The sequence below is a fragment of the Salmo trutta genome, chromosome 32 (assembly GCF_901001165.1).
Source record: "Salmo trutta chromosome 32, fSalTru1.1, whole genome shotgun sequence".
NCBI lineage: Eukaryota > Metazoa > Chordata > Actinopteri > Salmoniformes > Salmonidae > Salmo > Salmo trutta.
In genome coordinates, this window is record NC_042988.1 from 6,113,579 (window position 1) to 6,140,893 (window position 27,315).

The 27,315-nt window shown below is 41.1% G+C and overlaps 1 protein-coding gene across 1 annotated transcript; it reads right to left on the reverse strand.

Moving 5' to 3' along the window:
• Nucleotides 1–27,315, reverse strand: LOC115170908 (nuclear body protein SP140-like). The gene is made up of 15 exons (XM_029727279.1): nt 26,754–27,315; nt 19,275–19,449; nt 18,844–19,074; nt 18,518–18,637; nt 16,905–17,038; nt 8,774–8,821; nt 8,156–8,204; nt 7,850–7,960; nt 6,986–7,125; nt 6,738–6,806; nt 2,857–2,984; nt 2,538–2,655; nt 2,310–2,384; nt 664–807; nt 1–450 (listed from the first exon to the last, which is right to left on the reverse strand). The coding sequence occupies exons 1-15, from the start codon at nt 26,895–26,897 to the stop codon at nt 337–339; spliced, it is 1,800 nt and encodes a 599-aa protein (XP_029583139.1). The 5' UTR covers nt 26,898–27,315; the 3' UTR covers nt 1–336.

Genomic DNA, 27,315 nt, shown 5'->3' on the forward strand with positions numbered 1-27,315 from the left:
TTGTACAATGTTTTGGAAATTCATGAGTTTATTTTCGACAGAATCCCTGGACATGAATCTAGTGAGGCCTAACCAAAAGTAAGAACCTAGAAGGTGAGGAATTCTAAGGCTCTTGTATGAGAAGTTAGCAAAGCAACATTTTCTGTGTGAAATGCAATGTTATTATTATCACACACCCATTTTGACTGCTAGAATGAATGAAAGAAATTAATGAAAGGACTAGATGGATAATAATGTACATGCAAATCTGTATGAAGGCTGTATACAAAGACCAGGGCATGGTGAATATTCCCTGTTGTCTCATAGTGAGATAACAGTACAGACTTGATGAAGGCTCTACTGGCTGTTGGATGCAGTTGGATGCTGAAGTTGGATGCTGAATGTACTCTTGAACTCTCTCTCAAATAGAACCTTCAATCTTTCGCCCATCCCACGGAACTCTGCATTATCCTTCATTAAAAAAAGACAGACACATTTCTTTAGAAAACATAATAAACTAGAAATGCAATTAACACAACTCATTTAGCCTAATTTATATTTGTTATGGGTTAAACAAAGATACATTGTTAAAATGTTATACATGCATTAGCACAATTCCAAGATTTGTTTAAAAAAATGTTGCCCTGAGTCTTCACATGGGATACTGCACTAGTACAGTCTTACCCTGTTAAATGTGGCACAGTTGGTGAAGATAAGCAACACATCAGACACAAAGTGTTGCACTGTTTGGTAGAGATTCTGCTGCAGCTTCTCCACAACTATGTCCAGCCATATAGGGGTCTTTATCACACTGGAGTAGTTTCTCACCTGGCAATTGAACATACAGTTGAAGTCGGAAGTTTACATACACATAGGTTGGAGTCATTAATACTCGTTTTTCAACCACTCCACAAATTTCTTGTTATTAACAAACTATAGTTTTGGCAAGTCGGTTAGCACATCTACTTTGTGCATGACAAGTAATTTTTCCAACAATTGTTTACAGACAGATTATTTCACTTATAATTCACTGTATCACAATTCCAGTGGGTCAGAGGTTTACATACACTAAGTTGACTGTGCCTTTAAACAGCTTGGAAAATTCAAAAAAATTATGTAATAACTTTAGAAGCTTCTGATAGGCTAATTGACATTTGAGTCAATTGGAGGTGTACCTGTGGATGTATTTCAAGGCCTACCTTAAAAATCAGTGCCTCTTTGCTTGACATAATAGGAAAATCTAAAGAAATCCCCAAAAAAATTGTAGACCTCCACAAGTCTGGTTCATCCTTGGGAGCAAATTTCCAACTGCCTGAAGGTAACACGTTCATCTGTACAAACAATAGTACGCAAGTATAAACACCATGGGACCATGCAGCCGCCATAACTGTCAGCAAGGAGACGCGTTCTGTCTCCTAGAGATGAACGTACTTTGGTGCGAAAAGTGCAAATCAATCCCAGAACAACAGCAAAGGACCTTGTGTAGATGCTGGAGGAAACCGGTACAAAAGTATCTATATCCACAGTAAAATGAGTCCTATATCGGCATAACCTGAAAGGCCGCTCAGCAAGGAAGAAGCCACTGCTCCATAACCGCCATAAAAAAGCCAGACAACGGTTTGCAACTGCACATGGGGACAAAGATCATACTTTTTGGAGGAATGTTCTCTGGTCTGATGAAACAAAAATAGAACTGTTTGGCCATAATGACCATCGTTATGTTTGGAGAAAAAAGGGGGAAGCTTGCAAGCCGAAGAACACCATCCCAACCGTGAAGCATGGAGTGGCAGGATCATGTTGTGGGGGGTGCTTTGCTGCAGGAGGGACTGGTGCACTTCACAAAATAGATGGCATCATGAGGTAGGAAAATTATGTGGATATATTGAAGCAACATCTCAAGACATTAGTCAGGAAGATAAAGCTTGGTTGCAAATGTGTCTTCCAAATGGATAATGACCCCAAGCATACTTCCAAAGTTGTGGGAAAATTGCTTAAGGACAACAAAGTCAAGGTATTGGAATGGCCATCACAAAGCCATGACCTTAATCCCATAGAAAAATTTAAAAAGCGTGTTTGAGCAAGGAGGCCTACAAACTGACTCAGAAATAAATCATTCTCTACTATTATTCTGACATTTCACATTCTTAAAATAAAGTGGTGATCCTGACTGACCTAAGACAGGGAATTTTTACTTGGACTAAATGTCAAGAATTGTGAAAAACTGAGTTTAAATGGATTTGGCTAAGGTGTATGTAAACTTCCGACTTCAACTGTATATGTGAACTTTGAAACACAGAGAGAGAGTGAGAGAGAGAACCAAGCAAACTTACATGGATGCAAGGATCTGCCACAAAGATTTGGTCCTTGTCCGCATTGTACAGACACAGCAGGAGGTACTGGCATTCCTATCAGAGTAAACACCTTTGTGACTGGTCAAAGATTGTTTACACTTAATTCTGAATAATTATTTAATGTGAAGTATATATTGATGCTTATACTGGACAGGCAATTGGAAGCAGTTGGCCCAATGGTAGAAGTCATTAATTCAGGCTCCTCACCAGTAGGTGGTCAGAGATTCGGCAGGTTAAGGCTTCCTGGTAGGTCATTTGTTTGGGGTAGCGCCACGACTGACTGGCCCTCAGTACACAGAATGTACACACCCACGGACAATCATCCCTGTGATTTTACACACACACACACACACAAACAAACAAACAAACAAACAAACAAACAAACAAACAAACACAAACAAACATTTCAATAGTGCACAAATAAGCTGACAGCTACGTTTACCTACAGTACACAGAACAAGCAGACCTCTCTTGTATCAATCTCTTTCTCTCACTCTGTCTCTCATCAACCCTCAACTCTTCTCACCCCATCATGGCATCATCCACATTAGGAAGATGACATCTCTGATGGAAGGAGCGAGGACACTCATCACAGCATATCAAGTTGCCCTGGCTTCTACAGATGAAGCAGTCGTCATCGTTATCCTGATCATGCTGCCAAGACAGAGAAGAGAGGAAGGTGAGAAGGAATTGGTTAACAATCAAGCACCAACTGTCTGTTTGTGTGTTAACGAATATCGTACGGATTGGTTTCCCAAACCCTTGGGTGTAAAACAAGGACATGCCTTATCACCAACTCTGTTTGCTATGTTTATTTATGATTTGGCAAAAATAAACGAAACAGTTAACTGGAGTAAGATATGATGATGAAATGCTGATTATATTATTTTGATGGCAGAAACTGAACAAAACCTGTGGAAAATGTTACTACGTGCAGTCAATTGGTTTTCAATTTTGTGGTGGTGAAGACATTCTTGAGTTTACTAGCAATTATAAATATTTGGGTCTTATTTTGATTAATATAAGACCTTTCAATACAGCACATCTGCCCTGGCTGACTCAGCATGTAGAGCTTTTGGGGGATTTATAGGAAAAACAAAAACACTCAAAGATATTGGTTATGCCACATATTCCAAACTTTATCAGACGTGTGTCCTGTTGTGGATTATTCAGCAGGAGTGTGAGTTGCTAAGAGGTATCTCAAAGCAGTACTTATTTTGTAGGTGTCCACAAATTTGCGCCTATACTGGCAATAACTGGGGACATGGACTGGGAACCCTGTGAAGTGAGATGGAAGGCGTGCATGGTGAGACTTTGGAATAGACTGTTGGATATGCCTATTGCCGGGAATGTTTTTCAATTGGATCTCTTCACAGGAGGAGCCTGGGAAACCAAAATGTCGGACCTTTTCCAGCAGTCTGACTTTTAACATTTGTACGAAGACCAAATTAAGGGAGATATAGTCACTAAAAACAACTGATTTGCATTTGATAACGCAATATGAAAATAAATGGGTGAGGGAGATTCAGGCTAGGGTCTATTTTTCTCCATTTCCCCCTGACTGACTTGCCCAAAATATACTGCCTGCTGCTCAGGCCCTGAAGCCAGGATATGCATATAATTGGTACCACTGGAAAGAAAACACTCGACGAAGAGGACGCGCACCTGCTAATATCGTTTTCCTATTGAACATACTTCTTTCCGTATGAAATACTATAGTTCATTTACATTTTAGGGTACCTGAGGATTAAATAGAAACGGATTTTGATTTCTTTTAACAAAGCTCAGCGGTAGCTTTTTGGATTCCTTTCTCTGCATGTTGAACGAGTGGATTACTCAAATCGATGGTGCCAACTAAACAGACTTTTTGGGATATAAAGAAGGGTTTTATCTAATAAAAAGACACTACATGTTGAGGCTGGGACCCTTTGGATCACAAATCAGAGGAAGACTTTCAAAAAGTAAGTGAATATTTCATCGCTATTTGTGAATTTCTGAAACCTTTGCTGGTGGAAAAATATTTTGATGTGGGGCACCGTCGGACAGTGTAAATCGGACAGTGCAGTTAGATTAACAAGAATTTAAGCTTTTAACCGATATAAGACACTTATGTTCCTAAATGTTTAATATTCATAATTTTTATGATTATATATTTGAATTCCGCGCCCTCCAGTTTCACCAGAAATTGCCTAGCCTTAAGAAGTTTCATAAACCAATAAACCTTTTATTTGATTGTGTGAGTTTGTGTCTGAGAGATACAGTATATTATGTACAACCTACCTAAAAGCAAGAGATCGTTATGTGTAAGATCAGGGATATTGCCCCTGCGTATTGAAACAGATCGGGATAATGGTAAAATGGATGAGGAAAAACGCTGTAACTATTGTGACCTCAAAGAAATGGAGAATAACATTAATTTGATCATCTATTGCACTTCCTACCCCGATATATACAGTGAAGGGAAAAAAGTATTTGATCCCCTGCTGATTTTGTACGTTTGCCCACTGATCATTTCTTTGTCGGTCTATAATTTTAATGGTAGGTTTATTTGAGCAGTGAGAGACCGAATAACAACAAAAAAATCCAGAAAAGCACATGTCAAAAATGTTATAAATTGATTTGCATTTTAATGAGGGAAATAAGTATTTGACCCCCTCTCAATCAGAAAGATTTCTGGCTCCCAGGTGTCTTTTATACAGGTAACGAGCTGAGATTAGGAGCACACTCTTAAAGGGAGTGCTCCTAATCTCAGTTTGTTACCTGTATAAAAGACGCCTGTCCACAGAAGCAATCAATCAGATTCCAAACTCTCCACCATGGCCAAGACCAAAGAGCTCTCCAAGGATGTCAGGGACAAGATTGTAGACCTACACAAGGCTGGAATGGGCTACAAGACCATCGCCAAGCAGCTTGGTGAGAAGGTGACAACAGTTGGTGCGATTATTCGCAAATGGAAGAAACACAAAAGAACTGTCAATCTCCCTCGGCCTGGGGCTCCACGCAAGATCTCACCTCGTGGAGTTGCAATGATCATGAGAACGGTGAGGAATCAGCCCAGCACTACACTGGAGGATCTTGTCAATGATCTCAAGGCAGCTGGGACCATAGTCACCAAGAAAACAATTGGTAACACACTACGCCGTGAAGGACTGAAATCCTGCAGCGCCCGCAAGGTCCCCCTGCTCAAGAAAGCACATATACATGCCCGTCTGAAGTTTGCCAATGAACATCTGAATGATTCAGAGGACAACTGGGTGAAAGTGTTGTGGTCAGATGAGACCAAAATGGAGCTCTTTGGCATCAACTTAACTTGCCGTGTTTGGAGGAGGAGGAATGCTGCCTATGACCCCAAGAACACCATCTCCACTGTCAAACATGGAGGGGGAAACATTATGCTTTAGGGGTGTTTTTCTGCTAAGGGGACAGGACAACTTCATCGCATCAAAGGGACGATGGACAGGGCCATGTACCGTAAAATCTTGGGTGAGAACCTCCTTCCCTCAGCCAGGGCATTGAAAATGGGTCGTGGATGGGTATTCCAGCATGACGATGACCCAAAACACACGGCCAAGGCAACAAAAGAGTGGCTCAAGAAGAAGCACATTAAGGTCCTGGAGTGACCTAGCCAGTCTCCAGACCTTAATCTCATAAAAAATCTGTGGAGGGAGCTGAAGGCTCGAGTTGCCATACATCAGCCTCGAAACCTTAATGACTTGGAGAAGATTTTTCCCTCACTGTACATTTTTCTTTATTCCAGAAAGCCCACCAGATATACCCTGGCAATATGTGGCTGAGTGATGAGGAGAAACTGAAATGTTTTTTTTGTACATTGTGTATTTCTGTTTGCTGAATTTTTTGATAAAGCCTGGAATAAAAGAAAAGGGCGACCAGTAATTACATTCTGTAAGTATTTAGCTCCTATATAGCAAAGTGCATGTATGAATATAAATTGTTAGACAGCCCTACAGACAATCTTCTCTGATCTCACACAAATCTTCTCTTTGTGCGAGATCAGGTTGAAACACCTTCTGTTGAATTTTTCTGTATTTATTTTTTATTATTTTTACTGTTCTAGGATTATTATTATTATTATTGCTTGGATAACCTTATCTACAATTATGTACTGATTTCTTTTTCATTATTTAGGCGGTGCACACTGCGCAGAACACCAGAAGAATTATCACTGTGAATCATTGTAATGTTTGTTTATGTGTCATTTAATCCTGTAAGGGATGAGTTGCCAACTGATGATTTGACACAAATGTCATTCATTCATTCCCTATACAGTGATGTTAAGAAACATCTTGGAATTTCATTATTACAACTGAAGCATTCGTTTAACCAATGCGATTGGCTGATTGGTAAGTGGGTGCCACCATGTTCCTGAGGATCGAGGGGGAAACTTACCCTGTCTTTGGCCGTGGAGCTGCACAGGTTGCACTTACACAGGAGAGAGTGGATAACCAAGATCTTTCTCTGAAAATGAGAAACAAACAAAGACCTTTTTGAAGAAGAGAAATGTTTTCATCACAGGTCCTTAAAGACCTTGCAGACTATCTTAAACCATTCCTTGTACAGTAGGTTGGTAAGTGCCAAACACACATTCATTTCCCCTCATCTCTCTTCCTCTCTCTCTCTTCTCTTTCCCTCTGTACCTCAATGAGGAGGCTGAGTGGTTTCCCATCCCACTGGATGTCTTTCTTCCAGGAGGGATCTTCCAGAGCTGACTCCCCCTTCACAAACTCCACCGGGGTCATCCAGCGCTGGTCCGTACGGATGCTCTTTCCACACAACCCTGTGTGGAAACAGAGAAGATAGGGGCAGAAGGACAAGCTCAAATGAAACCCTATTATAACCCTAGTATAAATCCAATACGGCGCATTACAGCTGACCAGAGTGACAGGGGGCTATGGTAAAATAACGTAGCATATTATTGATAATAGCTGAAAGTGTGTCATTTACTTTACATTATTACGTTTATTTTCGCAGGGACATTTTCAGTTGAAGTGCTGGTTTTAGCCATTCGGCAAACTTTCTACCGTAGTCCCTGGGCAGTACAGACAATGAGCACATACAGAGCAGAGAGCAACATATGACAACTAACACTTAGTACGCAGACAGAAAGAGCAATAACACAATAAGCAACCACACAAAAGACAGAAAATGAACAAACTATCTACACACCTCAGAAACTACAGACAGGTTGTGTGTTGCACAGTTACGTGTGTCTGAAGGCAGTGAGTTCCAGACGTGGGAGACTCTCAGAGTGAAAGCCGTCTGACTGAAGGTGCTTTTCCTGAAGGGAACTATACAGTCACCTCTCATGGCAGACCTTGTGGATCTGCTGAAATGGGTTTTCTGCTTGATAAAAGCACTACGTGGGGGCAGTATTTGAGGTGCAGCCAGAGAAAGAGGGTTGCCAACATGTAAAAGTGTCTCGAGTACCTTCAATAGTTTCAAAGACATGACAATAGCTATAGAATGTTGTTTATTAAACCTTCTGAGAACAAAATTTGTACCTGATGCAAACCGATTATTATGTAGCATTCCATTTTTGGCTCCACAGGTGACTTTGAAGACTTCCCACTCAGCTTCTTCTTCCTCCTCATCAACGTCATCCTGCTTAGATTCTGAAGTAAAGATAAACAAAGAGGTTTAGGGAAAGATGGTTTATTCTATAAGTGTGAAGGGTCAGGCCTGTGTTATTCACAAAACCTTATAGCAACAAAAACACAGAGTTAGAGAGACAACACCATCCCCTTTACCAGATAGTCATGTCTAAAGGATTGAGAAAGATTCCATTTAGTTGTGATTGGTGTACATACCAGTGATTGAGCCTGCTGATTGATTGGAGGGAAACAGTGCTCTCTTGGCCTAGATAGGAGAAAAGGGACAGACCAGTTTTCCATATACCAGTCACAAAATAGACTCTTCTTTATCTAATATGGTAAGAACATGGACAACCAAAATGATCATTGGTCAAAGTATGATCACGCACAAGAAATATAAATTCATGCCCGTATAAACATCACAAAATCAACGGCTAAGGCTAAGCTGTTGTCAAGTTCAGATGTTGCAATAAAACTGATTCATGACTAACAATCATAAACAACATGTACTCAGATGCTATGACGATGCAGCACTTTCTATGCATTTTCAATGATCCCACATGTTCCTATGCCCAGTATGGTATAAGGTTGTACTTACAGAAACTGAATTACCATGATATGTTACCATTTTATTCATTCGTAAGGGACCTCCGAACAGTTATTCAGTTATTAGAAAGTATTTTTTACATAGAATGATGTGGGTGAACTGTTATATAGATATACAGTATGGTGTAGATGTACTAAGCATTTGAGAGCATTTGTACAACTAAATAGTCAAATGAAGTTTGGCTGTTAATCCAGAGGATGTGGTATATTGAAAGATTGGTCTCCTACCTGTGCACTCTTTCTTCTTTTAAAGTCTGGTGAAGTTAAATGACCTTCCTGAGGTGGGATGGTGATGGGAGGGGGTAGAGAAAGGGGGACAGACATTGGTTTTTATTGTTGAGTGACTGAATGGAACATCAGTGAAATACCTGTACATTTAGTTTCTTTACAGAAAAACAAAAATGTGTAGCTACAGTTTGTTGCTCTGTCTGGCCAAAATGTTCTGGTATATGTAATGATAAACCGATATGCTGTGGTAAGAGTAGGGGAGACCGGGGTTGGTTGCCTCACGGGTTGGTTGTCACAGTGCTAATAACTAGCAACCTAAATGGAGCTGTGTGAATTCTTCTAAATAACTCATCCACCTGGTCACTTCATGTCAGCATGACAAAAAACATTGAGGTGAGGAGAATGTATGTTTTTTATAAGTACAAGTAAAAAAATACATGCGTGATATTTTCTTTGTAAATGTTAATATTATGGGAGTATCCATGAACACGTACGTTTGATGAAAAGAGGAAAATTTAAACATATTTCTGAGTCCCTAGGTCAAGCCACGAGTTAACTAGCATCTTAAAATATTGAGTCATATCCCAGTTTACCTATTTACTTGTGGCCCTGCCTACACCAAATGACTTTTTTTTAAAAAGCATTATATGAGCAAAACATATTCCACTTTATTTGGAATGGCAAGCCAGGCAAAATTAAACAGGCCTATTTATATAATGAATATGAATGATTAAATATTAAAGCCTTGCACATCTCACTAAAGGCTTCAGTCATAAAAAAGTTGAACTGAAATCCGAACTGGTTTTCCAGCAGATTAGTAAGAATGGCTCACCCCATGTAAAAATTTTTTTCCCTTTTTCCCTTTATTCAGATTACAACTTCTCACTTTCGGTTATTTGAAAATAAAATAATCTCCAGAATATCACTATTTTTAAAACAGGCTATAGAAAGCTGGTTGCAATTTCAGTTTTATGCATCAGAAAAGACAGAACAAATATTAGAACAAATATTACGGTTAAACTCAAATATACTAATTGATTTTAAAAATATATATATAATCTTCGTTAATGACATCAGAAATATGACTGTTGGAGTTATGTCACATATGTAGATAACAAAAATATATGGAAATGTCTGCTATATCCAAAATTACAACCAACTGATTGCCACATTACCACAAAAGTGGAAGGGGAAGAAGGTAAGGAACTTGTCTGTCGGACCTATATTAAAGACCAACATTTGTTAAAGAAAATTGTGATTTAAAAAAAGTATATCAGTTTTATTTAAGGACCAAAAAAATGAAAGCTGCGCCATGCAGGTCGCAAAATAGTTAGGAAGAGATTTTCAATATGCCGATTCCATGGTGGTTTATGAACTGATACACAAAACAACACTGGGTTAAAACGTTTCAGTTTTTCCATTTAATTATTATACAAAATTCTTGCAACCAGTAGAATGTTATGTATATGAGGGGTACAAGCAATCCCAGTTCTGCAGATTTTGCTGCGAAGAGATAGTTAGCCTAGTGGTTAAGAGCCCTTGTTGATGTGCCCGTGAGCAAGGCACTTAACCCCAATTGCTCCTGTAAATCGCTCTGAATTACAGCATCAGTTAAATCACGTAAATGTAGCTTGTTTTTGGTCGCAAATGTAGGAATGGCTGAAGAATTACAACATTTACCTGGAACTAACTCTGCAAATAGCACTGCTGGGTGACTTGAAGAGCCATAGTCAATCGATCAATAATATAATAATAATTTTAGGAATCTTTAATTTACCATCTGTAGAAACTATGAAAATAGAAAGGTTCAGAACGTTTGTGAAACATTACAGCATAGTTGAAAAATGTATGGAAATTAGAGATAGATGAAAGGGTTGAGGGTAGCTGAAGTGTCGGACTAAAAACGAATAAATAAAGATAACTCATGTAAAATACACTGTGTCTGTAAAATGTATATAGTATGTATTAGCTGAAAGTAGAAGCCTAAGTATTGTTGTCCATTATTTTACTCCAATTAGGGGAGGGGTGGAAGGATTGGGGTAAAATGATAAAGAAGGAAACAAATATAATATACACTGCTCAAAAAAATAAAGGGAACACTTAAACAACACAATGTAACTCCAAGTCAATCACACTTCTGTGAAATCAAACTGTCCACTTAGGAAGCAACACTGATTGACAATAAATTTCACATGCTGTTGTGCAAATGGAATAGACAACAGGTGGAAATTATAGGCAATTAGCAAGACACCCCCAATAAAGGAGTGGTTCTACAGGTGGGGACCACAGACCACTTCTCAGTTCCTATGCTTCCTCGCTGATGTTTTGGTGACTTTTGAATGCTGGCGGTGCTTTTACTCTAGTGGTAGCATGAGACAGAGTCTACAACCCACACAAGTGGCTCAGGTAGTGCAGCTCATCCAGGATGGCACATCAATGCGAGCTGTGGCAAGAAGGTTTGCTGTGTCTGTCAGTGTAGTGTCCAGCGCATGGAGGCGCTACCAGGAGACAGGCCAGTACATCAGGAGATGTGGAGGAGGCCGTAGGAGGGCAACAACCCAGCAGCAGGACCGCTACCTCCGCCTTTGTGCAAGGAGGAGCAGGAGGAGCACTGCCAGAGCCCTGCAAAATGACCTCCAGCAGGCCACAAATGTGCATGTGTCTGCTCAAACGGTCAGAAACAGACTCCATGAGGGTGGTATGAGGGCCCGACGACCACAGGTGGGGGTTGTGCTTACAGCCCAACACCGTGCAGGACGTTTGGCATTTGCCAGAGAACACCAAGATTGGCAAATTCGCCACTGGCGCCCTGTGCTCATCACAGATGAAAGCAGGTTCACACTGAGCACGTGACAGACGTGACAGAGTCTGGAGACGCCGTGGAGAACGTTCTGCTACCTGCAACATCCTCCAGCATGACCGGTTTGGCGGTGGGTCAGTCATGGTGTGGGGTGGCATTTCTTTGGGGGGCCGCACAGCCCTCCATGTGCTCGCCAGAGGTAGCCTGACTGCCATTAGGTACCGAGATGAGATCCTCAGACCCCTTGTGAGACCATATGCTGGTGCGGTTGGCCCTGGGTTCCTCCTAATGCAAGACAATGCTAGACCTCATGTGGCTGGAGTGTGTCAGCAGTTCCTGCAAGAGGAAGGCATTGATGTTATGGACTGGCCCGCCCGTTCCCCAGACCTGAATCCAATTGAGCACATCTGGGACATCATGTCTCGCTCCATCCACCAACGCCACGTTGCACCACAGACTGTCCAAGAGTTGGCGGATGCTTTAGTCCAGGTCTGGGAGGAGATCCCTCAGGAGACCATCCGTCACCTCATCAGGAGCATGCCCAGGCGTTGTAGGGAGATCATACAGGCACGTGGAGGCCACACACACTACTGAGCCTCATTTTGACTTGTTTTAAGGGCATTACATCAAAGTTGGATCAGCCTGTAGTGTAGTTTTCCACTTTAATTTTGAGTGTGACTCCAAATCCAGACCTCCATGGGTTGATAAATTGGATTTCCATTGATTATTTTTGTGTGATTTTGTTGTCAGCACATTCAACTATGTAAAGAAAAAAGTATTTAATAAGATTATTTCTTTCATTCAGATCTAGGATGTGTTGTTTAAGTGTTCCCATTATTTTTTTGAGCAGTATATATATATATATGGGGGATTGAAAATTATGCAAACAATTACATTGATAGAACCAACAATCTGCAATATTAAAGCTGATCTACCCCCTACAAAAATAAATAAACTGTATAAAAATGTTCTAGCCAATAGTTCTGAAAGTAGGCTAATGAGCCAAACGGCTAATGGTCCCCGAAAATTGCATTCTAGATCACATTTGTGCAGATATGTGCACCACGTCATTGCTCTCTCGCTCGCTTGCGCTGCTGTGTGTTCATCCAGCTAGCTGTCACTCAAATGGAAAGGGGCTGAAGCTCATTGGGCATAACTCTAATTGCTAGGGGGCTGGCCCACATGGGGGAAATTGTAGTGAAAATGGCACCGCACAGCTCCCAGTACACAGTCATTTTCAAACTAGGGATTTCATGGCTAATTAAATAAGACAGTCATTCTGCTCATAGATTATGCATGTATGAACTACACATTGACACATCCAGCCCAAAGGAGGTAAAAAAAAAAAAAAGGCTTACTAGTCGCCAACGTTCCGGAGCAGGTCTTTAATTATCATTAAGGGGATAGCTGGGGATGGTTGTCACATGGAATGTAGGGTTGGCTGTCACTATCATCATTGCCACTGCCAGTACACAATAAATCCCAAGCTATTTTGTGCTTGTGCTATAAAGAGGTCACTTCTTTGCCTCTCTCTCACACACATATTTTTCCTGTCACACACCCACACACAGACACGTGTGTTCAAACACACAAATAGACACACATTTACTAAAAATGTCATCTTATTCTTAAGGCATAAAATGCAGAATTTTGTTAGGAATATTGTTTGATCAAACAAAGGCTATTTCTAAGAATCTGTTTGCAACATTGCTTCACTTCTTGTTACAAAAGCAATAAGCAACAAGCAAGCATTGTGACAACCCACCCCATGCTATGTGACATCAACCCCACGATGGGGCTGGTTGTCACAAGTGGACAGAGTGTGTTTGAAGGCTTATAAAATAAAATAACATGTTATTTGTCACGCTAACAGGGTTAGACTAACAGTGAAATGCTTACTTATGGGTCCTTTTCCAACAATGCAGAGTTAAAGATAACGAGGTAACTGAGGTAGCTACGTACTGTAGGTAGGGGTATTGTGACTAGGCAACAGGATAGATAATTAACAGTAGCAGCAGCATATGTGGTGAGTGTGAAAGTGTGTGTGTGTGAGTGGTGTTAGTATGCATGTGTGTGCATGTTATGTGTGTTGGTGTCAGGGATTGACATGAATTCAAAGCACACACATAATTGACACTGCCGGACTGCACACGCGACCTGAATGCAGTTAGTAAACCCTACAGGGTCTAACCCCTAAGTATGGCCTATAAAGGAAAGTGTGCCTCTTTGAGCTGTCATTGTGACTCTTCAGACAGTCACAAATTTAATAGGTCTATTTACAATTCACTACATACGCATCTCTGTCACAGACATGAAGTCTGTTAACAATTCAGAGAGGCATGAGGGAAAAGGCTATCTTCTCCTGTCCTAGAGCCTAGGCTACTTTCCTATCCAGTCCCAATCCCACTGAAACCCCAAATCCTGACTCATGTCACGCATGATAAATCCTAACTTTATTCTGCAATATATAGGTTGCATTGTGAAAGCACGTCTCTTGCCTACGCATATCAAAATACTGCTATAACATTTCCCCCGCTTCTCTGCGCTGTCTCGTACTAGCTGCCCATATGAGAGATAGAGAATGTGTGATCAACAAACGATATGAGAGTAGATATGGATAATAAGATACCTTGATATTTAAACTATTTGCACTCTTCTCTTCCCCGTTATTCATAAGCTGATCTGGTATCTTTATAATCATCAACTAGACTTTGCCAAAATATTCTGACATTTGTTGATTATTAAGTTATCTAGCAAGTTTAGCAACTTCGGTCATTGGAATTGTCATTTGACTGCCGTTTGTATGATTTGACAACGCTATAGTCGGGGTGTGCTCTGTGCGTCCTGAACGCGCTCTGTGTCGAGATAGCCTACTGCTGAAATGCATGAATTATGAATTAATTGAGGAACATGATAACGCTCAGAATTTATTAACGGCCTGTTTTGCAAATCACAACAATGTTATTGGTGATCAAAGATCATTCTATCAAGGCGTCACTACAGATCCGGGTTCGATCCTGGGTTGTGTCGCAGCCGGCCGCTTGACCGGGAGACCCATAAGAAAAGGCGCACAATTGGCCCAGCTGGGTTAGGGCAGGGTTTGGCCAGCTGGGATGTCCTTGTCCCATCGCGTTCTAGCGACTCCTTGTGGCGGCCAATCGCATGCACGCTTACTTCAGGTCACCAGCTGTACGGTGTTTCCTTCGACACGTTGGTGCGTCTGGCTACCGGGTTAAGCGAGCAGTGTGTCAAGAAGCAGTGTGGCTTGGCGGGTCGTGTTTTGGAGGACGCATGGCTCTCGACTTTTGCCTCTCCAGAGTCAGTGCAGCAATTCCAGCTATGGGACAAGACGGTAACTACCAATTGGATGTCACGAAATTGGAGATAAACAAATATATAATGAAAAAATAATTATAAGTTCATTCTATCATTACTAAATATCAGTTTAATTTGCTCTGAATTCTTTACATAGTGGTGCAGCGCCCCTCTTATTTGGGGAGAACCCTGGCATAGTGACCATATCTTTTAAAACGCTTTAAATGGGCACTTCCGGTTGTTAAGGAATTTCCCGGGACTCTGGATAATAATGAATTATTCCTGGTATTGAGACTTGGTATATTCTCGGGAAAATATGAATCCCAAGTGGGTGTATGTAGTGTGTGTTTTTATGTATGTGTCGGGGAGTCAGTGTAAGTATGTGTGAATGTGTGCGTAGAGTCCAGGCTGTGTGCATAGAGTCAGTGCAAGAGAGTTATTGCAAAAAAGGGTCAATGCAGGTAGTCTGGCTAGCCATTTGATTAGCTTTTTAGCAGTCTTGTTTAGAGGTCTTATGGACTGGGGATAGAAGCTGTTCAGGGTCCTGTTGGTTCCAGACTTGGTGCATTGGTACCGCTTACAGTGCAGTAGCAGAATGAACAGTCTATGACTTGGGTGGCTGGAGTCTTTTACATTTCTTGGGCCTTCCTCTGACACTGCCTGGTATAGAGGTCCTGGACGGCAGTGAGCTTGGCCCCGGTGATGTACTGGGCCATACACACTACCCTATGTAGCGCCTTGCTGTTGGATGCCAAGCAGTTGCCATACCAAGCGATGATGCAGCCAGTCAAGATGCTCTCAATGGTGCAGCTGTATAGCTTTTTGAGGATCTGAGGGCCCATGACAAATATTTTCAGCCTCCTCAGGGTGAGGAGGCATTGTCGTGCCCTCTTCATGACTGTGTTGGTGTGTTTGGACCATGATAGATCCTTAGTGATGTGGACACCGAGGAACTTGAAGTTCAGGACCGGCTCCACTTCCGCCCTGTCGATGTGAATGGGGTGTGCTCGGCCCTCCGTTTCCTGTAGTCCACGATCAGTTCCTTTGTCTTGCTGACGTTGAGGGAGAGGTTTTTGTCCTAGCACTACACTGTCAGGTCTCTGACCTCCTCCCTTTAGGTTTTCAACGTCGTCGGCCTATTACCGTCGTGTCGTCGGCAAACTTAATGATGGTGTTGGAGTCGCGAGTGGCCACGCAGTCGTAGGTAAACAGGGAGTACAGGAGGGGACTAAGCACACACCCCTTACGTGCCCTGGTTTTGAGGGTCAGTGTGGCAGATGTGTTGTTGCCTACCCTCACCACCTGGGTGCGTCGGTCAGGAAGACCAACATCCAGTTGCAGAGGGAGGTGTTCAGTCCCAGGGCACTTAGCTTAGCGATGAGCTTTGAGGGCACTATGGTGTTGAACTCTGAGCTGTAGTCAATGAATAGCATTCTCAAGTAGGTGTTCCTTTTGTCCAAGTGGGAAAGAGCAGTGTGGAGTACAATAGAGATTGCGTCATCTGTGGATGAAGGGTCAGGGAGAGGTTGAAAATGTCAGTGAAGACACTTGCCAGCTGGTCAGTGCATGCTCTGAGTGCGCATCCTGGTAATCCATCTGGCCCTGCAGCCTTGTGAATGTTAACTTGTTTAAAGGTCTTACAGTGACTCCATCTTGTAATTAGATATGAAGATAAAAAGGGTCAGCCCCCATTTCAACCCAAGACCTCGGTGTTTCTCCTAAATTTGAAAAGATATACTGGTGCTGAGAAATACACACAAGAGTAAAATATGTGACAACCAACGCCAGTCTCCCCTATATGATATTGTATATGATACAGACCTTTTTATATATATCCCAGAGTGTAGTGTATGGAAACATTGTCCAAATGACATAGGCCTGATTAGAGTATGAAAAGTGACTAAGCTGTTCAACTTTTCTGTGTTTTATTTGATGATTTTAAATTTATTGTGTCCACGTCTGGTTGAATTGTGTTTTTAAATGGTCAAATAAATTAAATCAAAATATATGCTGTACCTGGATCAGTTTTCCTAGAGTGGTGCCTCTACAGCGGATACTGTACTTCCAGTTCTTACTGCTCTTCTTCCCCCCAAACTCCTCAAAGCCACTTGGGATGAACCATCGACCCTGGACCAGAATGCACCTCTCCCCTGAAACAAACCAATGAGGAAGTCAGATGTCAACCAACAACCCTGGACCACAATTCTCCTCTCCCCTGGGACAAACCAATGAGGAAATCAGACATCAACCAGCAAATCTGAACCACAATGCACCTCTCCCCTGAGACAAACCAATGAGGAAGTCAGACATCATACACACCACCACAAATTAAAACCATGCAAAGTCAAATAGACCGTAGTACACATGTGCCTGACTGTGATTGAAACCTGGGTTTCCTGCAGAGAACATTTATTTTAAGTGCTGATGGGTAAAAAATAAAAGCTGTCCTTGAAGCCTTTAGTCATAAGTCACACGTAGTCGACATATATTTAGGACACCTCATGAGTTGTCCTAACCTGTTAAGAGTTACAAGCGGGTGTCTTGATAATAGAAAAATGCAGCGAGTCTGGTTCCTGCACCACATGCAATTACTTTGGAGTGGTTAAAATAATGTTTTGATATTTCTATATGATTAATCCATAAATAATCTAGACCTAATTGTAACAGTATCTCTTGAGCTTTTGGCAATGATTTCAACAGGCCTATTTCACAATTATATGCCTACGTTTTTCTTTTGATTCTTTATTTCCCTACATCATGTTATTTCAGTTATCCAACATCACTTTGCTAAAAAGATATGTTAAAATTGGGCATGCCTATAAATTGGGCAATTGACGGCTTGGGCTTACGTTGACTTTGTGTTCAATGAAAATGATAGACCTTTCAAACGTTGTATGCAACATTGAAGGCAAGATTGTCTGCAAGTGACTTGATGCCTCCTGTGGCAAAGAGATTCAGAGTTGTTAAATGGGAGTGACAAGTGTGTTGAAATAAAGGTAATCTTGTAAAAAACTCCACTTTAAACAACCATCAGAATTGGTTAAAGAACAATATGCATGCCAACATATTAGAGTAGGCAACAGTGGAGGCTGCTGAGGGGAGGACGGCTCATAATAATGGCTGAACGGCACGAATGGAATGGCATCAGATGGAAACCATGTGTTTGATGTATTTGATTCCATTCCACTCCAGCCATTACCACGAGCCAGTTCTCCCCAATTAAGGTGCCACCAACCTCCTGTGGTTGGCAAAGTGATCGTGCCAGGTAAAAATAATATCCAACTTTTTACCATTGCGACATTTTATGTAGGCTACAGTCACATTCACCATGGTTGCATGTTACCTATAGAGTTCACAGCTGGTAATGCCTCCTCGCGATTGGTTATTCCCCATTTGCCATGTCAATGAGCCTCATCACTATCTTTCCTTTGTGGTACCTCAAACTGTAATGATTACCAGCTGAGATAAAAATGTATGAGTTGATTTTACTCCTGGCTCAGAATTTGTGTCCAAAAATGGATGTAGCAACTGCAGATTGCCACTTTTAAGGTCTCAGGCAAGGATATTTGGGCAAAACACATCCACCATTACACACAAACACATCATATAAAGTCCTTGTTATGACCTACCTTTGGCCAGCTTGTCCCTGTTGAGCATGCCTTCTTTGTCCCCACAGGTGACTGGGAGCTGGGTCTTGTAGAAGGGCCAGGTCCAGATGTCATCTTTCTCCTTCTTACTGAAAGGAGATGCTGCATGGGGACACGTTGGGGACAGTCATTAAGATGTGACTTGATATTGATATTTCACCCCCGTAAAAAACAAACTTACTACCTATGCTATGAATTCAGGAGTCAAAATTTACTCAAGAAAATGTCTGTTTGAAGTTATAGGTACTTTAGACTTCCCTACTCAAGGCCTCCTCTTTCCCCCAGGGAACATGAAGCCGGGGACTCACAGTATTTGGGCCTCTGGACTTTCCTCTTCTGACTGGGGTTGGACTGGGTGGACGTGCTGGGCTGCTCCTCCTTAGCACTCTCACTTCTCTTTTCCTGGTTCCTCTTTTTCCTTCTTGTCTTCTTCTCCTCCTCCTCCTCTTCTCCTTCCGCTGAACCCTTCTTCTTCTTATCCTCCTCCTCCTCTTCCTTCTCCACCTTCTCTGGCAGTTTCTCATAGAATGTGAATGACCCTACAAGGGATTGGTGTAAAAAATGATTATTATTACAAATTAGACAGGGCTTTGAACGTCAACTTCAAAGTATCCACCATTGTGACTACATTTATATTATACTAGGAGTTAGAATTATATATAGATATTAGGCTATCCATACAATTGCCATAATAATACCATAATAATACAATAATAAGAGTGAAGACTCCAGAACTGACCTTCCAGCAGGCGGTTTCGGAGCAGGCGTAACGTGGGGTACTGCTGCAGGAGGTGGTCCCTGAACACACAGTTCCAGAACACCTTGATGCTGTCGGGCCTCTCTGCCTCCACCCAGTCCAACACCTGGTACACACCCTTCTCCCTCAGCTCCTTACTCCTACACCGAATCAGCTTCTGCAGGAGGGGTCAAATACAACACCATGGTCCAATTTATAGGGGTTAACAATTTGTGGCTGGAGTAGAGTGCTAGATTTGATTCTCTAGAAGCAACTACCATCCCAATCAGTTCCTTTTTACAGACAGAAATTCATGGGCACACGTCAGGCATTACTAATCAATGATCATCAACTCCGAAGTCCACTCTTACAATAACATTCAAAGACCTGTTATTTATATTGTTTGTACCCAGCTACTAATAGGACAGTGAATGGTCTTAGTGTACACAGAACACTCTTAGAATTAGTGTTGACTCGATGAACCCTGGAGATCATCATGGAATCTTTCGCGGATAAACCGGGAAATGGTTACAATCTTTTTTCCACCATTCATTTTTCCCATAATTCTTTAAAAACACTTACAATAAGGGTTGTGTTTCATGTAGGCTTACCCTGGCGTGACGTTTTGATAACCGTGTAAATCTCTCTAGGACAAAGTAACTTTTAACAATATATTCGCCTGTATTTACCCCCCCCCAAAAATGAAACGCTATTTAGCTGCTAATGTGGTTATCATAAAGAACCACAAATACCATGATGATCTGAATCGAGGCATAGGTAAGAATCTCTGGATTAACTATCTAATGTTAGCTAAATGTAGTCATGAATAAATTATCTACATTTCTTTAAATTGACAATTCTGTGAAATATATTGTGCAAGTTTAAAATTGACACATTACCTGTTAGCAAAGGTGTCAGCTAGAAATGACATGCAGGAGCTTGCAGGGATTTGTAGTCTTGCAGGATGTCTACTTTGACGCTAATTAGCACTTTCGAATCTGAGCGTAAATAGAACCGAATATATTGATAAAAGTCACCTTCTCCGAGAGAGATTTACAGCAGTCCTCCAGAGGAATTAATGGAATTACTATACAGTAATACAGTATTTCAGGACAAAATTAAATGTATTTAAGTATTTTTTGTAGTAGTGGAGAAAGTAACATTAACATTCAAAAACCAAATAGTTTAAGGAAAATGTTTTTATATTTATCTTATGTTTAGCTCACATTATATAATTTTAAAGTATGCAATAAACTCGTAAAAAATGTATGTATTTTTTACAATGGAAGAGCACCAAGATGGCTGCACGGTGGCTTCAATACAGCACCCACTTTCAGTCATCCAGGGTTTATACACATCATTGACCTTTACACAGGGGTTCCTCGAAGACCCTCGATGACCCTTTTCAGAGCGGTTCCTCAAGGAACCTTTTTCAACCGGCAAGGTTCCGCTGGTGTGGCAACCCAAAAGGTTCTTCCAGGAACATTTACTTGCAAAATAGGAGGAAGAATTTTACCAAAGAATTCTGTATTCTGTATTCTACAATTTATTTTGTTACAAGGTTGGATCAGGGTTTTATTTGGTAGAGTACTACTGTACAGTACAGTAAGGTGTACAGTAGAGTTTAAATCAGTAGAGTACAGTACAGTACAGTTTAGTTCAGTAGAGTACATTAGAGTAAATTATTGAACAATACAGTACATTATACTGAACTCTACTATGCTGTACTCTAATGTACTGAACTATACTTATTTTATTTACCATACTGTGCTCTACTGTATTGTACTGTACTCTCCTGTATTGTACTGTACTCTCCTGTATTGTACTGTACTCTCCTGTATTGTACTGTACTCTCCAGTCCGGACTGGACAAAATCTGAACCAATTATATACATTTTTGTTTGGGCCAAATATAGTCCGGACCAAATATGAACCAATCATACATGTCTATGTTTGAGCTAAATCAAGGCCTGTCGGGACAGGACCAAATCTGAACCAAACATAGACGTCTATGATTGGTTCAGATTTGGTCCAAACATCTACGCCCGTGGATGTTGAAATCAAGGCCGCTCCGGACCACACCAAAAAAAGACATTAAAAAATGAAGTCCGGACAAGAATGAAAAAAGACGTCGGCATTGGTCCGTCATTTTCCCCCAGACATGCCACTATGCAAATCTTATGCCATTAGTAACCCTAACATGTAATCCATATTGATTTTTATATTTTATTTTGAAAAGCATGTAAAAAAGTAGGTTTTAATCTCAGTCACAATTGTGACTGATGGGAACATGCAGTGCTCTGACTATAATAAAATTAAAACATATTTATCACTATTCCTCAGCCGCAATATCTATACACAGTGCATTCAGAAAGTATTCAGACCCCTTGACTTTTGTTACGTTACAGCCTTATTCTAAAATGTATTCAATTGTTGTTTTCCCCTCATCAATCTACACACAATACCCCATAATGACAAAGCAAAAACAGTTCTTAGACGTAAAAATATGTAATATCACATTTACATAAATATTCAGAGCCTTTACTCAGTACTTTGTTGAAGCACCTTTGGCAGCGATTACAGCCTTGAGTCTTCTTTGGTATGACGCTACAAGCTTGGCACACCTGTATTTGCGGAGTTTCTCCCATTCTTCTCTGCAGATCCTCTCAAGCTCTGTCAGGTTGAATGGGGAGCGTGGTTGCACAGCTATTTTCAGGTCTCTCCAGAGACATTTGATCAAGTCCGGGCTCTGGCTTGGCCACTCAAGGACATTCAGAAAATTGTCCTGAAGCCACTCCTGCGTTGTCTTGGCTGTGTGCTTAGGGTCATTGTCCTGTTGGAAGATGAACCTTTGCCCCAGTCTGAGGTTCTGAGCACTCCGTTCCTTTTTCCCTCGATCCAGACTAGTCTCCACATCCCTGCTGATGAAAAACATTCCCACAGAATGATGATGCCACCACCATGCTTCACTGTAGGGATGGTGCCAGATTTCCTCCAGACGTGACACTTGGCATTGTACTTCAGCCCACTTACCCACACACCTAAACCCAATTACTCACACACCCCAGCCCCATTAACCCTATGCCCTAACCCTAACACCCACATGCCAGCACCCTAATATTGATACAATCAAGTACCAGTACACCAATATCCTAGCCCTAAATGCCCTATTTACTAATCATAGACCCCAGTTCCTTTGCCAATACACCTCATCCCTGTTACCCACTTTCCTTAGGCCTGTATTCCCCAAGTCACCAACAGTAACCTACAGGTAACTGCCAAAATAAAGGAAACAACAATAAAATGTCTTAGAACAGCTTCAGTGCATCTTGGCATACATTTTTACAAGTGTATGGAAATCTATTGGAGGGATGTGACACCATTCCTCCACGAGAAATTCCATCATTTGGTGTTTTGTTGATGCTGGTGGAAAACACTGTCTCAGGCACCGCTCCAGAATCTTGAGATCTGGTGACTGAGACGGCCATGGCATATGGTTGTCATTGTTTTCACGCTCATCAAACCATTCAGTGACCAGTCTTGCCCTGTTGATAGGGGCAATGTCATCCTGGAAGAGACCACTCCCATCAGGTGAGAAAGTTCTCTCACGTCACCCCACTCCTCCGCTCTCTCCACTGGCTTCCAGTTGAAGCTCGCATCCGCTACAAGTCCATGGTGCTTGCCTACGGAGCTGTGAGGGGAACGGCACCTCCGTACCTTCAGGCTCTGATCAGGCCCTACACCCAAACAAGGGCACTGCGTTCATCCACCTCTGGCCTGCTCGCCTCCCTACCTCTGAGGAAGCACAGTTCCCGCTCAGCCCAGTCAAAACTGTTCGCTGCTCTGGCACCCCAATGGTGGAACAAGCTCCCTCACGACGCCAGGACAGCGGAGTCAATCACCACCTTCCGGAGACACCTGAAACCCCACCTCTTTAAGGAATACCTTGGATAGGATAAAGTAATCCTTCTAACCCCCCCCCAAAAGATCTAGATGCACTATTGTAAAGTGGTTGTTCCACTGGATATCATAAGGTGAATGCACCAATTTGTAAGTCGCTCTGGATAAGAGCGTCTGCTAAATGACTTAAATGTAAATGTAAATGTAAATGACTTATCATAGATTGAAGGTGATCACTCAGAATGGCTGTGTATTTATTAGTGTTAACCTTGCCCTCTAAGGTATTGAGTAAACCAAAACCATGCCAGGAAAATGCACCCCACACCACAACAGAGCCGCCAGAACTCTAATTTTATGTTTCCTTTATTTTTTCAGTTACCTGTATATCCAGCTATTCTCTGCACACCCCAACCCTGTTATTTGCATATCTTAGTCATGTGACCTTTGACCTGTATACACTTATCATTTCATAGATAAACCCATAGTACAGTGGTATAGCACCAATTAGTCAACTAAGCCTGATGACTCATAAACTGTAAAGCAGGTCTACCCCTGCACAGTAGGGCAGTAGCTACAAACAGTTGAAGTAGGAAGATTACATACACTTAGGTTAGAGTCATTAATACTCGTTTTTCAACCACTCCACAAATTTCTTGTTAACAAACTATAGTTTTGTCAAGTTGGTTAGGACATCTACTTTGTGCATGACACAAGTCATTTTTCCAACAATTGCTTAGAGACAGATTATTTCACTTATAATTCACTGTATCACAATTCCAGTGGGTCAGAAGTTTACGTACACTAAGTTGACTGTGCATTTAAACAGCTTGGAAAATTCCAGAAAATTATGTCATGGCTTTAGAAGCTTCTGATAGGCTAATTGACATAATTTGAGTCAATTGGAGGCGCACCTGTAGATGTATTTTAAGGCCTACCTTCAAACTCATTGCTTCTTTGCTTGACATCATGGGAAAATCAAAAGAAATCAGCCAAGACCTCAGAATTTTTTTTAGACCTCCACAAGTCTGGTTCATCCTTGGGAGCAATTTCCAAACGCCTGAAGGTACCACGTTCATCTGTACAAACAATAGTACGCAAGTATAAACACCATGAGACCACGCAGCCGTCATACCGCTCAGGAAGGAGACGTGTTCCGTTTTCTAGAGATGAATGTATTTCGGTGCGAAAAGTGCAAAAATATCCCAGAACAACAGCAAAGGACCTTGTGAAGATGCTGGAGGAAACAGGTACAAAAGTATCTATATCCACAGTAAAACGAGTCCTATATCGACATAACCTGAAAGGCCGTTCAGCAAGGAAGAAGCCACTGCTCCAAAACCGCCATAAAAAAGCCAGACTTTGGATGCAACTGCACATGGGGACAAATATCAAACTTTTTGGAGAAATGTTCTCTGGCCTGATGAAACAAAAATAGAACTGTTTGGCCATAATGACCATCATTATGTTTGGAGGAAAAAGGGGGATGCTTGCAAGCCGAAGAACACCATCCCAACCGTGAAGCACGGGGTGGCAGCATCATGTTATGGGGGTGCTTTGCTGCAGGAGGGGCTGGTGCCCTTCACAAAATAGATGGCATCATGAGGGTAGAAAATTATGTGAAGCAACATCTCAAGACATCAGTCAGGAAGAACAACAAAGTCAAGGTATTGGAATGGCCATCACAAAGCCTTGACCTCAATCCTATAGAAAATGTGTGGGTAGAACTGAAAAAGCGTGTGCAAGCAAGGCCTACAAACCTGACTCAGTTACACCAGCTCTGTCAGGAGGAATGGGCCAAAATTCACCCAACTTATTGTGGGAAGCTTGTGGAAGGCTACCCAAAAAGTGTGACCCAAGTTAAACAATTTAAAGGCAATGCTACTAAATACTAATTGAGTGTATGTAAAATTCTGACCCAATGGGAATGTGATGAAAAAAATATCTGAAATAAATCATTCTCTCTACACTTATTCTGACATTTCACATTCTTAAAATAAAGTGGTGATCCTAACTGACCTAAGACAGGGACTCTTTACTAAGATTAAATGTCAGGAATTGTGAAAAACTGAGTTTAAATGTAGTTGGCTAAGGTGTATGTAAACTTCCAACTTCAACTGTATGAGGACACAGAGGTATGAAATGTTTGTTTAGTGTCTCTTACACAATGGTAGACCATATGTGAGTTTTGCTGAATAGTCACAAGGGTCCCTGGTTTATCAGAGTATTGGGACATAGCCACAGGTGTAAACCTGGTTCATATGGGTATTTGTGCTGAGATATGCAGGCCTAGATATGGAACTCAGTCGGGGTCTCAACTTACTGTTGAGAGTTAGAATAGTAGAATAGTACACAAGATGCAATTTCGAAACTTGGTTGTGCATCAGCAGATTTCCTTGTTATGTCACTCACTGACAGTCACTCAATTAGCCCGTGTCACATAATTAGCTTTTAAAACTGCAAAAACTTCTCCCCACCACATGGCAAAATGTGTAGAATTGCAGGAAATTTGCTGTAAAACTGCAACAACAAAAACGTTATATTAAGCAAACGTATTTGTTTATTTTGTTAATAAAATACTTTTTCTGCTAACAGATCCCGCTGTACATATTCAATTATAGTTTTTAATCCCGGTGCTGAGTTAATGTGAGTTAATAACTAACAAACACTTTTTTACAACACGTTTAACATAGGCCAGGCCCTGCTGTTGACTCATATCACAGCAATAATGCCTTGCATTACACCTGGGAAGAAAACACTTCAATTGGCTCAACTTACCCCATGGCCATTGGCTCAATTTACCAGAAGGCAAACATTTATATATCAGCCCACACAGCTACAAGGATGCACTTTTCTGCTAGGTTTAGGAACTCATATTGAAGCTTACAGAGACCCCAACTAATGTGCTGTACAGAACAATCTTGTAATGATCTACTTTGGTTTAGATACAAGTATCATGATCTCTCTAACACAATGAATGTATTTGACTTGGTGAAAATCAGTTTTTTGGACATAACTTGCTTGCCACTTTTGGTTTCTTCCTTCACAGACTCCATCAGATGATGACCTCTTCCTAAATATTTGGTCAAATCTTGCACCAATCCCTTGTAATTACAGTAAAATACTGTGAAATACAAACCCTCACCTCAATAAATGTAATTAATTCATCCAATCATTTCAATGATGGTAGCATTTACTTTTTTTTACAGTATAGACCTAATACAGTCAATTTTACGGTAATGTACTGTGTCATTACACAGTACTTGCTATGATACTGTATTTATATTACAGTAGGTGTACTTTAATATTAAATACAGATTTTTATTTGCCACCGAGCTGCCAATAAATGACGTCAAATTCATAATGATCCCTTTAAAGTAAACGTATTGAAAATTACGGCACGTATGTAAACTAGACCCTTAAACATTAAACAAAATATCTAAACATTTCAACAATTCATTTGTTTTTTTAGCTTACAAAAGTAGGCTTACAAAAGTTGTTTTTCGGTATTGTGACCGATGGGATTAAATGTAACCTTTGAGTGGGTGGGTATGTCTATAGAAATGTTGGGGTCTCTACTGCTCACCTTGTACATTTCTTCCGGAATGAGGTGGTGGTCTCGGAGCTGGTTAAGAAAGGTGTGTGGTTGCTCCATGCACGACATTTCTGTCCTACTACAGCGGAAAAACCGCAGTAACTGCTCATCTGTCAAAAAATCCAACGGGTCCATTGGCGCCGATCGCAACTGCAGTTCACCTCTTCAATTCAGTTTCTTTGTTGAAAAGAAATGCTATATTTACCAGGTGACTGAATATTATTAACAGTTCAATAATTAACGAACCTGTTCATATTGGGTTGCACATATAGATTCAGAAATTAAAGTATGATTTTAGGCTATTTACATTTCAATTCAGGCCCAGGGTGGATAGATTCATTCAGACTATAGACGCGCAAAAGCAATCGAGACGAAAATACTCTACATTCCAGTTTGGACGATGGACGTAATCAAAAAGTTTTCAGCTGTAGACCTACAACATGTTGTTATTGTTATTTTCGAAAAAACAACAACAAATAGATCTCCCGCCAGCACGGAAGGCCACTTCAAATTACTTTTAGAAAGTGAAAGTGAAAGTGCACATATGACTGTA